A 12293-nucleotide genomic window follows, 5' to 3' on the forward strand; every position below is an offset into this window, starting at 1 on the left:
GTGGAACTCCAACGAATGCTGTCGAATCCGGGTCGTCGTTTTCAGGTTTATTCGATCCTCTTGTGACAACTTTCCCCAAACTAATTTACTGGGTTCGTAGTGGCGACAGAGTACGAGGAAGAAGGAGAGAAAGAAAAATAAATACATGGAGGGGTCAGAAGGAGGAAACACCTGCCAAGCTAATCGAGGTACCTACCATTTAATTGGTTGTAGTGTCGTGTTGAATCCGATGATGGAGGCCATTTATACGAACATAACGCATTACGAAGCGCCTCTGTTAATCGTTTGCTGCGCTTACCGAGCGGCTAAGTGAGCGGCTTGTAAAGCTGTTGATACGGAACGACTGGCTTGGAAAGCAAACGCGCAAAATATTTGATACAAATACTTGATCAAGAAGCTAATACATTAATTACAATAATTACATTCCATGGGAACGTCCAGATTAATTTGTTAAGGCAAGATATGACAGAGCGCAGTTGGGGTTGTATAGCAATATAGTTTTAGCTCAATTAGACCCTTCCTCCTCCTCATCCTCGTTGCATCTGAATCGAAGCGCTGTGCTTAAGGTTGAGTTTTAAACTAAAATATTTACTCTTACGTTTATCGGTATCTGATAGAGTTCGATAGACGTAAAAAAAATTTCAACAACAAACCTGAAAGAACAACACGTGTGTTTGCTTTCTCACGCAAGGACTTCTGGGTAAGAATGTTAAACTTCTACATTTCCCGCCAAGAGTGAATGATGATGTGTTTCTTTTGTTGTTTTGTGACGTCAATGATGTAAATCAATTTCGCTCGTCTCTTCTCAAAGCGTCTCGTGCTTCGCTGAGGTAAATATTATGTTGTTTGTTTTATTTACTGCGATTTACCCGAATGGTTCCTGTTTGGTTCCGGATCAGAACCGAGCGGAGCCGTGCTCACCCTTCCTATTTTAAATGCGATGGCGTTGTGCTGATGTTGCCCAACCCTGCGCTGTTGGTGTTCTCACGTTCAGGTGTAATTCCATGCGGTGCTGCACCAAGGAGCACGCAGCCCTCAAAAGGCGACCATCCATACCACAGAAATGAATGTAATTTTTTTTTCGTGCGGTGTTTTGTGTTCTGTGGTCGTGAAGGAGCTGCGTTGATGGTGCTTGTGATGACATGATTGGTGTTTTGCAGCATGGCGATACCTGTACCTTTTGTCGAAGGATGGGACCTCGTTCAAACCTTAGGAGAAGGAGCTTATGGCGAGTGAGTGACACGTTTGATTGTAAACTCGCATTGAACAACACAACTTCATGTACCGCCTTACTCGGCGCAGGCCCGGGAAACGACGATATGGGCGGGCGGGGTCTGCGAGCAGAGAATTTGATTGGTCGTGATGACGTAATACTGTTACGAATCTGGCAGCCATTTGCACACAAACAGACAACAGTCCCTAAGCTTAGTTATTTCGATAAGTATGTGCTTGTAGTCAGCGTCCCGTCCTTCTGTCAAATGGGGTAATTACATGTGTGCGCTACGAGTTACTTTTATAGTCAGGTTTTATACATCTACAACAACAACAACGCACCGTCCCTCACTCAACCCGGTCGCCATTGCCCACGTGTTTTTGGCTGAAGGCGTGGGTGGAGCCTCCATCGCCTCAGATCAAGGCTCCGCTCCAAGGAAGGGCATGGGACGTTTCCTCCAGCCAATGAGTGAAGGGCGAGCATCGCACGCACGCCCCAGCCAATGGGAGGCCAGCGTGCCGAAAGCTACTACGGAGCCTCTTCGGGGGGCGGGCCTCCGAGACGCCTCGACACGCCCCCCGAGACGCACCGTCTAAACGGGAGGCGAGTGGCGAAATAAGAAATCGCTCCGACCTCAAGGGGTGGTGTGGAAAAAGACGAGAGGACTGTGACAGTGGTGGTCGTGGTTCGAGCGGTCTGCAGTCGTGGTGGTTTGGTCTCGATCGTGGGTCGTGGACTTTGGGTCGTGGGTTCGAGGCCCACCGTGGTGGTTTGGAGTCGGTGTGATCGCACGAGGCGGGAAGGTACCCCGGCCAAGCTCTGGTCCCCAGCTCGCCTTTCCCTCCTGGGCTGAGGACCAAAAATAGACCCACGGGGTCCATTTCGTGTGTGTGTGTGTGTGGTGCCGTCCTGTAAGTAGAAACTGTGAAGTGCTTTTCGTTCCTCGTAAATTGTATTTCTTTTATTCGTGATAACTCTGCTCTCTGTGCTCCCCTGCCCCATTATAAATAAACCCCCGTGTTAAATGTTCCAGTTCGTTGTTCGTGTTTTCTTTCATTGGCCTAGCATGGTCCGGGCTTGAGAAATAGTAAGGCCGTTGGTGTCGTAAGTTATCATTGGGACCGGCACGGCTCTGGTAACTCCGCTCGGTTATGCCGGATCCAAGTCGATACCTGCGACTCGGTTCGGACAGAGTCGGCCGAGGGTGTGATTTTTTTTCCTGGTAATTTGACGACGTGGGTACTTAGGTATATTGAAATTTGGCTATTGACCCTACCCCACGCCGTCAGAGAATTGGCGATCACGGTCCTTTAAGTGGCCCGTCGACTCCGGAGTTATCCGGGGTGACGACCTTCCATTCCGGTGCTCGGTGGGAGATGGCCTAACTGCTCCATCTAGCTGTCGTCCTCGCCACCGAACCCCGGCCCACAACAATACTTTGTCCAAGTACTGCTGAACGGAAGGGTTTTGAAAGCGCTAAAAAGGAGATTTGTGTTCTCCAGTGTTTAAGTGTATACAGTAATTAATATCGATATGTGTGTGTGTCGCGTGTTGTGTGTGTCCTCCATAACTTCAAAACCATGAAACCTAGCGGCCCAAATCTTTGCATGTGTACTCGGGGATATCCAAAGGAGTGCATGAATGAAAATTGTGTGTTGGGGTCAATCAAAACACCCCTTTTGATCATGATTAATGGCTTCCTTTCATGAAAGCCTTATCCTTGGTCAGTCCAACTTCACCTCACACTCTTGCAGGGGTCTTCGCTGCCGCTTTCATTCAGCCTACTTAAAAAGGCTTGCCTTAGAAACACTATCTACTCTCACGGACGTATTAAAGTATACAGAATGGGGTTTCCGTTCCCTGGCTTTGAGAAAATCTCGAGGAAGGTCGGCGGCAGCCAGAAATAAACACCTCACAATTGAAATAAATATGTAAAATGTCTATAAAGCATGTTGACATTGAAGTAAACATGAAAATAAAATAAATGCAGTTAATTTTAATAAATTCCAAAAAGGCGAGGTGATTTATTATTATTATTTTACAAAACGGTGAGGTGGGAGAGGGTAAGAATATTACGTACTCGTATTGTATTGTGCCATAAATAGAAAACACAAGACTTGGCTTGGGATGGTGATGATGATAGTGCTGTTGGAGGTGGGGAGAGGGGGCAGGAATGGGGATTCACCGATCGGAAGAGCAGCATTCGCTTTATGACGAAGTCACGGGTAGCATTTCCACTTATGAGAAGGCTAAGACGATCCTTAACCACCTTACCTTGAACCCCAGAAAAGATCTTTCCTGCCTGGAGAGGAAGTTATCAGATGGCATCCTCTTCCAGCATAATCCCGTCTCGTCGGCGTTAAAAACCTGCTCCTGCATAAATCCCTTTCCCTCAATTAGTTCCATGAGCTGCAGTGGTAATTTTTCGCAGTATCGTGGTCTGCCGATGCTGTTTCTCTGATTAATTTGACATTGTGGAGGCTGAATCTTATTTTGAATTTCTTAAAATACCGCTTGCTGGTGTCGAACTTGTGGGGAGCCGTGTTGAACTGGAGTCTTTGGCCCCGGGTGCCTCGTGGAAACGTTGGTAAATGCGCAATGATTTATCCCGTATCACCGGTCCACTGAAAGGCACTTTGTTTTTGTTTTCTGTGTTTGGTCCATGATCCAAACATTAAGCACTTTTTTTTCATCCTTTCAATACGAGGATCACAAGTAGATGATTAATGGGGTTTGTGGGACTTCCCATTCAAATGAATGGGGAAAATGGAAAAACTTTCTGACTCAAGCCCCAAAAGCCTAAAATAGGAGACTGATTTTCTCCCCACCTATCCCCTTCCCTCCCATACAAGCAAATGTAAAATTCAGATTCATTTAATTTTCTTTTAACATTCATTTCCATCGAGTATATTAATTTTATCTCTTCAAGCATGAAAGATAGGGAAGTTCACTTTCCCTTCTTGGGTTCTGTAAAATGGGGAAGTGCCTTTAAGAGCACAGTCATGCTGTGAAAATGAGGAAGTATTCTGTGCCCATGTCTCTTATGGTTATATAGTAAAGGTCCCATGACACTCAAAAGTACTGAAATTGCATATGTATATGTATATGTATATGGGCAATTCCGCAGTTAGTAACGTTACATTTTAGGGACATTCTCATTATTTAGATAAGAGTCCTTTCTCTATCTGTGGATGTAAAGTCTCATTAATGTCACCAGAGATCAACCTAGTCTAGACGTAGAACAGAGCAAAGAATGAAATCATTTCATGAAACATTCTAGAAGAAAGAACTGCTTTTAATGCCGGTTAGTAACGTCCTTTTTTGTAACGTTACTAACCGGCATTAAAAGCAGTTCTTTCTTCTAGAATGTTTCATGAAATGATTTCATTCTTTGCTCTGTTCTACGTCTAGACTAGGTTGATCTCTGGTGACATTAATGAGACTTTACATCCACAGATAGAGAAAGGACTCTTGTCTAAATAATGAGAATGTCCCTAAAATGTAACGTTACTAACTGCGGAATTGCCCTTATGTATATGTATATATGTATATATGTATATATATATATATATATATATATATATGTATATATGTATATATGTATATATATATATATATATAATGTCCTATAGGAGTTTTTCATTGTGATTTCTGATCTGACAATTTTTTTTTCACAATACTCGTTCTGTAAAATGTAAAATTAAAAAACAAACCTACACCCCTAAAAATTCTGCCGAAATCTACTGAACGGGGCGTAACCCACATGACGTCATCTTCAGAACAACAAAGGCTGCACGTAAATTACTCGGGTTGGTGGTCTACGTGATTGTATTGACTTCCTGTGTGTTGCCACATTCGATTTGCTTCGTTCATTTCTGCTTTTAAAAAAATCAAACATTTGGTTTTGAATAATGTTTGGCATGGACTTTGATTTGTCTGGTAGCGACAGTGAGTGTGAGAGAAATGAAGGATTTTGGTCTGAATCAGATGGAGAATTGTCGGATAATGTAGTCACGGGAGGTGAAGTTCAGGCAGCTGGAAATGGAATACGGCCTTACCAGTTTGAGCCCGAAGCAGAACAAGCAGAGGAAACTGGCGATGAAATTCCCGGAGTTCATGATGATCGGGAGGACATCGAAGGAAGACTTGGCAATAACAACTGGTTAGACAAAATCATATTCGTAATTCAATAATGTAAATTCGACTTGCATACTGCTCGATATCAGAAATATTTTAGTGAGGTGACGTGACCAGCGCAGCGGACATGTTGCACCGCGGCGAATGAATCGCAAGCAAGGCCAGTGCATGTCATCGGCCATATCTCGCTGTCCGGATATGATGAAAACTTGTGTGCAGAACACACCTTGTGACACAATTGTCTTGAGTAGTCCGATAAATCACGTTCTGTTGCATTTTTATTTATTTTATTCCTACTGTCGTCATGTAGTGCCAGTAGAAAACAATGAAGAAAAGAGAATAATAAAAGAAAGCTACAGCACGTCGGATTTATCGGACTAGTCGGACGGACGACGGATTTATCGGACTAGTCTCGACTCTAGAGTTGACAAGTACCTTGTATTAGCATGCACACAATGTATAAGTTAATGCGTAAGAGTCCCGAGGCTATGAGGCCGTGTAATAGGAGTATCGGGGATTTGAGGAAGCGTGAAGTGGGCATTTTGCCAGATATCCAAATGGACATTTATTGTCGTCATTATTTTTTTATCTTGGGTGGGCATGGGTATTCCTGTATTGTTACTTGTTTGTAAGCTTCATTGCAAGGGTATACACAAGTCAACAAGAAGATTTCTTTTCTGCTGCAGTTTTCCTTTATTTGTGCTGCTCATTATCTTTGCACTATATGTATGTATTTATATTTTATAACTGTACTTTACATTTTAATTGCTGTAATATTTTGGGCAAATTACCATGTGCAGTTAGTATTAATTCCTTTACAGTATTACAAAAAGTATATTCGTTTATGTGCTGGTGCAAACTATTATTCTGACCCACTTGTACAGTAACAAAATATACTCCTTATGTGCCTTTACAAAGCATGTTGCCTACCCAATACCTTTGTCGATGTGTCAAAGAAGCAGGGACGTTCATTATACAAAGCGAACCCTATCCTACCAGGCAGGCAGTTGACGTTTGTGAAAACGTTGAGATTTTAAAGAGCATATTGTCCTCTGTGTATAGATTTTTTTTTTTGCTGCCACCAGAAACATGCTGCATCACCAATATTGACTTTAATTAGAAAATTCTGAAATGAATTATGCTTGCTCCCTAATTAAATAGTGATTGACATGCCAACGGCCTTGGTATAAGTGCATGTACAACAACAGTGCTGTTGGCTTGCCTCCACTTGTAATTTATTTCTCATAACTTAGACGTAGCAATACCAACTAGACATTCATTCGTCAGAAGACGATCAGTGAGATAGCAAACACATGTGCACAATGCATTTGTACGTATTTTATACGGCGCGCGGCGTCTAATCAATCCACTCTCTGCGAGTCGCGTTCTGGAGATGACGTCAACGGTCACGTGACGTGCGGTTCACTGAACTCAACTTTTTTGAGGGGCGGGCATAGCAAGTTGTGAAAAGCAAGAGAAATGTTTGAAATATTGGTCTAATTATCCCATTGTTGATTTTAAAAAAGAAACATGGGTGATTTCTTCACTAGGAAGGTCAAGTTAATATATAAATAACCAGAAAGTTTTGAGTGTCATGGGACCTTTAAATCATCAGAACACTAACAGAACAAAGTTTAGCTAAAAACAGCTTTTTAACGTCGGTTTTATCAAAATAATCCAAAGCAAGATGTTTCACGTTAAAATGAGTCAGTTTAAAGTCGGCCAAGCTGCCTCGCCCGAACCAAGCCAAAAAAATTCTGAAGTCATTTCGTTTGTGGGACACACCCTGAAAAAACCATTGTTCTGTAATCTCCCATTACGTCATCAAGTTGCTTATTTAAACCAACTTGTGTGCCGAGCGTGTTTTATTTCGAATATGGAGCATTCAGATTATTACTACAACCTTGCAGATCAATCGTTTTCACAAGATGACAGGTGAGATCCTCAATGCAATTCATTATTTGTTGTTTAAAGCAGAATTAAATCACGATACAACCAATAATTATTGTATGTCTTTTTCTAACAGGTTGTCCCCAATAAGAACATCGTTGATAACTGATGTTGAAAATGAGTTATTTGAATTACACGACGAGTGGATAAAAATGAATGACTTCCTTGAAGACATTTGTTCGTTTCGAAATGAACTGATGATATTTTTCTTGGATGGCAAGAAATTCTCTCACGTCCTTTTATTTGATATTGAATGACCCAAGTCCAAGGTGAGAAATTGTGTGTGTGTGTCTCTGTCTCTGTCTTATTATTATCTATATATTAATATTGAAGGACCAATTTTGTGCTCCTCCTAGCGGTCGCGTCACGTTTTTCTCGGTACTGTGACCTAGACTGAAAGAAACTTCGTACCTGTAAGAGTGCATCGCACATCGTGGCAATCGTCAACTTTCAACTCTGAAGCAGAATAAACATTTTTCGTTTTACATTCGTTTACATGGCGACGTGTGACGTCACCGCTGAGAGGCATCAGGACGTCATGACATCATCGGTCATTCGCTGACGTCATTACGTCTGTCGTCGACAGACCATTCCCGCTGAGAGGTGTAATTCCACTCCTCGAAAATAGCGTCTGCAATGTAAAACCCTCTTCTGCACATGCTGACTACCTCAGAATGTGAATTTGACACAAAAAATGTAAGAAACATTGTATCTATCTATCTTCTATACATTAATACTGAAGGACCAATTTTGTGCTCCTTCTGGCGGTCGCGTCACGTTTTTCTCGGTACTGTGACCTGGACCGAAAGAACCTTCGTACCTGTAAGAGTGCATCGCACATAGTGGCAATAGTCAACTTTCAACTCTGAAGCAGAATAACACTTTTCGTTGAGATGGGGGTGAGGAGTGAAGAGACGGGGGCAGGGGATGAAGAGATGAGGGCAGGGAGTGAAGAGGCGGGGGGCAAGGTAAGCAAATTTTTGGGCAGGGGTAAGCAAATTGAAAGCGGGAGACGGGGGGGATGGGGCGGGGGATGAGTGGGCGGGGGCTGGGGCGAATTAGGCGGCGTTGAGTGTGAGGGGGTGGACAGGGGGTGGGTACGAGTGGGGCGGGGAATAAAGAGGCAGTGGGCGGGGAGTGAAGAGGCAGGGGCGCGCAGTGAAGAGGCGGGGCCGGGGTAATTACATTTTTGGGCGGGCATAAACAAATTGAAGGCTGGGGGGGGAGGAAAAGGAAAGGGAGGCGGGGGGGGAATGGGGCAGAGGCGGGGGATGAGTAGGTGGGGGCAAGCACGCCCTGTCCAGTCCATATCCCTCGAGTGTGGTTGAGCTGGTGAGGGTGGTTGAATGAACGGAATCCGTCTGTGACGGGGTTTCGGCTAGTTATTATTATTATTATTATTATTATTATTATTATTATTATTATTATTTTCAGTTTAAACACCTGTCTGGATGAACCAAACACAGAACTTAATCTTATGGAGGAATCTGACATGACACTCAATCTTCTGGAGGTAAATGTTATATTTATTATTTTATTAATATCATAATATAATCATCTTTATATACCCTAATTGTTCTTCACTCTTTGTTTTGAACAGAATATGTTGATCGAGTTTCAAAACCAAAACAAACCATCAGACTGCTGCAAAAGCAGATGTTGTTCAATGTTATTACTTTTGTTTAGTTATAAATTCTTTCCTTATAATAATCTGATTTTGAATTACAAGAAAATAATAAAGGAGATGTAAGGGGGGAGGGGGGGGTAGGTTCGCTCCCTCAACAACCCACCACCCCCCTCATCCCTTTCCTCCCCGTGGGATGAGGGGGGTGGTGGGTCAAAGGTGGAGCTTGTGTGGGGTGGGGCTTGTGTGGATGGGTGGGGCTTTGTGTGGGTGTAGTAAAATAGGGGTAGTCAAAAAAAAAAAAAACCAATGTCACCCGCAGGGTGACCCGTATCTTGCCAAAAGGTGACCACGTGTGACTTCTTTAAGGTCACACTGAGGTGAACAGAGCTGCTATCCACCAGGAGCGACTCCTTGAGGAATATCTGCCGACGAGAGATTCCGTTGAGAATCTTTCTACAGAGTAACCATGAAAAATATGCTTTTGCCTCATCACGTCACCAAATGACGTCATAATGTCTCAAGCTTGACATATCCAGAAAGCACTCATCGAGGTGTTCAATTTGAGGTACTACATGATATGATTCCTAAAACTTGAAAATTTGACCTTGGGGTCAAATATGTTTGACCTCAGGCGTTAACCATGAAGCTCAAGGCCAATCACCACCAAAAATTAATTAGCTGAGCGCCAGACCATGAACTATATTCCCATGATGTTTGAAGATGATCCGATTAAAATTACTCAAAAAATAAGGGTTTCGTCGACTCCCCTGATTTGCGACAGTGACCTTGACCTTTGACCTTGACCTTCAAAATTTTATGCGCTGAAAGGGACCTCTATAGGCCTCTGATATGCGAAGTTACAAAAATTTCCAATGATAACTGTGCTCTGCAGAGTGATTTATACGTGCTTACAGATAAAAAAAAAACATATGAAGGTCAAGGCCAATCGCCACCAAAAATTAATCAGCTGAGCGCCAGACCATGAACTATATTTCCATGAAGTTTGAAGACGATCCGATCAAAATTACTCAACAAATAAGGGTTTCGTCGACTCCCCTGATTTGCGACAAAGTGACCTTGACCTTTGACCTTGACCTTCAAAATTTTATGCACTGAAAGGACCTCTATAGGCCTCTGATATGCGAAGTTACAAAAATTTCCAATGATAACTGTTCTGCAGAATTTTTTTATACGTGATTACAGACAAAAAAAAACAAAAAAAAACATACAAGCTGACTAACATATCTTGCAAAAACTTCGTTTTGGCAAGATAAAAATTTCCAATTTATCCTTGTCTTTTGCAATTCCTGTGAATAAAATGAACCTAAAATCTCTTCCCACTTTAAATCACATAATTTGTAAGTCCAACGAACTGTACTGATGACATCAACAATTTAAAAAAGTTCATTTGTCCATCGCTTGGTATAACCTTTTTCAAAATGAAATATCCACCTGTATATTCTTACTATATCACCAACTTTGAACTTAGGTTTTCTGACATTAATGTCTTTTTCATATTCTAATTTTGTAAATGTTTCTGTTGGCTTAGTTTTTGTTGAGGTGTGAATCGTGTCGTTGTACTTATCTACAATGTTCTGAATTAAAGATAACCATTGTGAAGAACCGAGTTGAGTGAATTTTTTATATAGTCTCTCTTTTAAAGTGCGATTGAATCGCTCAATAACAACCGCTTTTCCTTCATTCAAGGTGCTGTATAATTTCATGTTGTTATTTCAAAGAAAATTCATAAATGTTTTGTTGTAGAACTCTGTACCCTCCTCAGTCCACAATTTTTTTTAGGTTTTCTCTTGCTTTTATTGAATACCTGTTGGAAAGCTAACATAAGAGTATTAGCTGTTTTGTTTTTCAAAGGGACAACCCACGCATATATCCTCCGCAAACCAATAACGGTTAAAGCATACTTGTACCCCTTATCATAATTGATATAATCAACTTCCTTGGAATAAACCTTCCTTCTATGAAACTTTGTGATTATTGGTTTATGTAATTCATCAGCTAATTGCTCTTCAATCTTAATGACATCATTGGAGCCTATAAGCTTTTTGAATTTCCAATCCCAAGTTTCAATTTAGCACTGATCATCTTCTTCACGATGAATCTATCAACTTTTTCTCTCAAGGTTGGATTTTGTATCAGAGTGAAATTGTATAACATTTCTCTATCGGCTTCATGTTTTTCTTCCAACGTTGTGCTATTTCCATAATTCATATCGTGCCTCATGCACACTTCATCAACCCGATTGATAGGTTTGCTCAATGGTTTAGGATTGTCAGCCTCATCTAATCTTTTATTCAAGTTTGTTCCTGGACCACAGAAAGAATACCCTGGTAGATGTAATTCCCCTGGTATTCCAGTTGTTGTACATTTACTTCCTGATAAAAACTTTTGGATATCTCCCCCTTGTTTGTGTTTGAATTCATTCTTTTTTTTTTGAGCCACACACCGAACATGTACCTTTTTGTATAACCCTATTATTTTTACTTTTAACATATGAGATATTTTTACTCTTGGTTTTCTTTTTACATTTTAGACAATAGCTAATTTATTTATGTGAAAAATTCCGACAGAGGTTGAAAACCTTTTTCGTTTCCAACATGCACATTTGAATCTTAATTTTTAAAACATAAAGAATCCTCAGAAATGTCTTCACTCTCTCCTCCATTTATTTCAGAAAAAAAATGGAAAACTTTAATTAAAGTCAATCACACCAACATCATCAATAATATTATATTTTCCTTCTTTCTCTTCTTTATCTCCACTTTCTCGTTTATGTCTTCTCCCTGAAATCGATGTTAATACTCTTGACGCATATATTTCTAATAGACTTGCCAATTCTTTGTTTTCCTCCTCAGTGCGTTGAGATTGATTTATTTTCTGTAATACCTTTAATCTTTTTAAAATCTCACTGGTTTCCATATTTTTATACGTATTCATTTCCTCTCTCTTTCCTCCCTCTCTCTTGTCTCCTTCTCTCTCTTCTCCCTTGCCTCCTTCTCTCTCTTCTCCTTCTCCTCCTCTCTTCTCCCTTGCCTCCTTCTCTCTCTCTTCTCCTTCTCCTCCTCTCTTCTCTCTTGCCTCCTTCTCTCTCTTCTCCTTCTCCTTCTCTCTTCTCCCTTGCCTCCTTCTCTCCCTTCTCCTTCTCTCTTCTCCCTTGCCTCCTTCTCTCTCTTCTTCTTCTCTCTTCTCCCTTGCCTCCTTCTCTCTCTTCTCCTTCTCTCTTCTCCCTTGCATCCTTCTCTCTCTTCTCCTTCTTCTCTCTTCTCCCTTGCCTCCTTCTCTTCCTTCTCCTCCTTCTCTCTTCTCCCTTTTTTTTTTTTTTTTTTTTGTATACCTTGGTCGAGGCTC

At 41.5% G+C, this 12293-nt stretch overlaps 1 protein-coding gene across 4 annotated transcripts in view; it reads left to right on the forward strand.

The window, feature by feature from the left end:
- The first annotated feature begins 165 nt into the window (after nt 1-165).
- Nucleotides 166-12293, forward strand: part of CHEK1 (checkpoint kinase 1) — a 137186-nt gene continuing 125058 nt past the window's right edge. The window contains exons 1-2 of one of the 4 annotated variants that reach the window (XM_085873479.1): nt 166-188; nt 1161-1232. In XM_085873479.1, coding sequence (XP_085729605.1) covers nt 1162-1232 — 71 coding nt within the window. In that variant the 5' untranslated portion in view covers nt 166-188; nt 1161. Of the gene's footprint in view, nt 189-679; nt 831-919; nt 1070-1160; nt 1233-12293 lie in introns of those variants that run through there. The other 3 variants (XM_085873478.1, XM_085873475.1, XM_085873477.1) reach the window with 3 other exon arrangements.

The sequence above is a fragment of the Eptatretus burgeri genome, chromosome 3 (assembly GCF_056783735.1).
Source record: "Eptatretus burgeri isolate ZD-2024b chromosome 3, Ebu_testis_v1, whole genome shotgun sequence".
Taxonomy (NCBI): domain Eukaryota; kingdom Metazoa; phylum Chordata; class Myxini; order Myxiniformes; family Myxinidae; genus Eptatretus; species Eptatretus burgeri.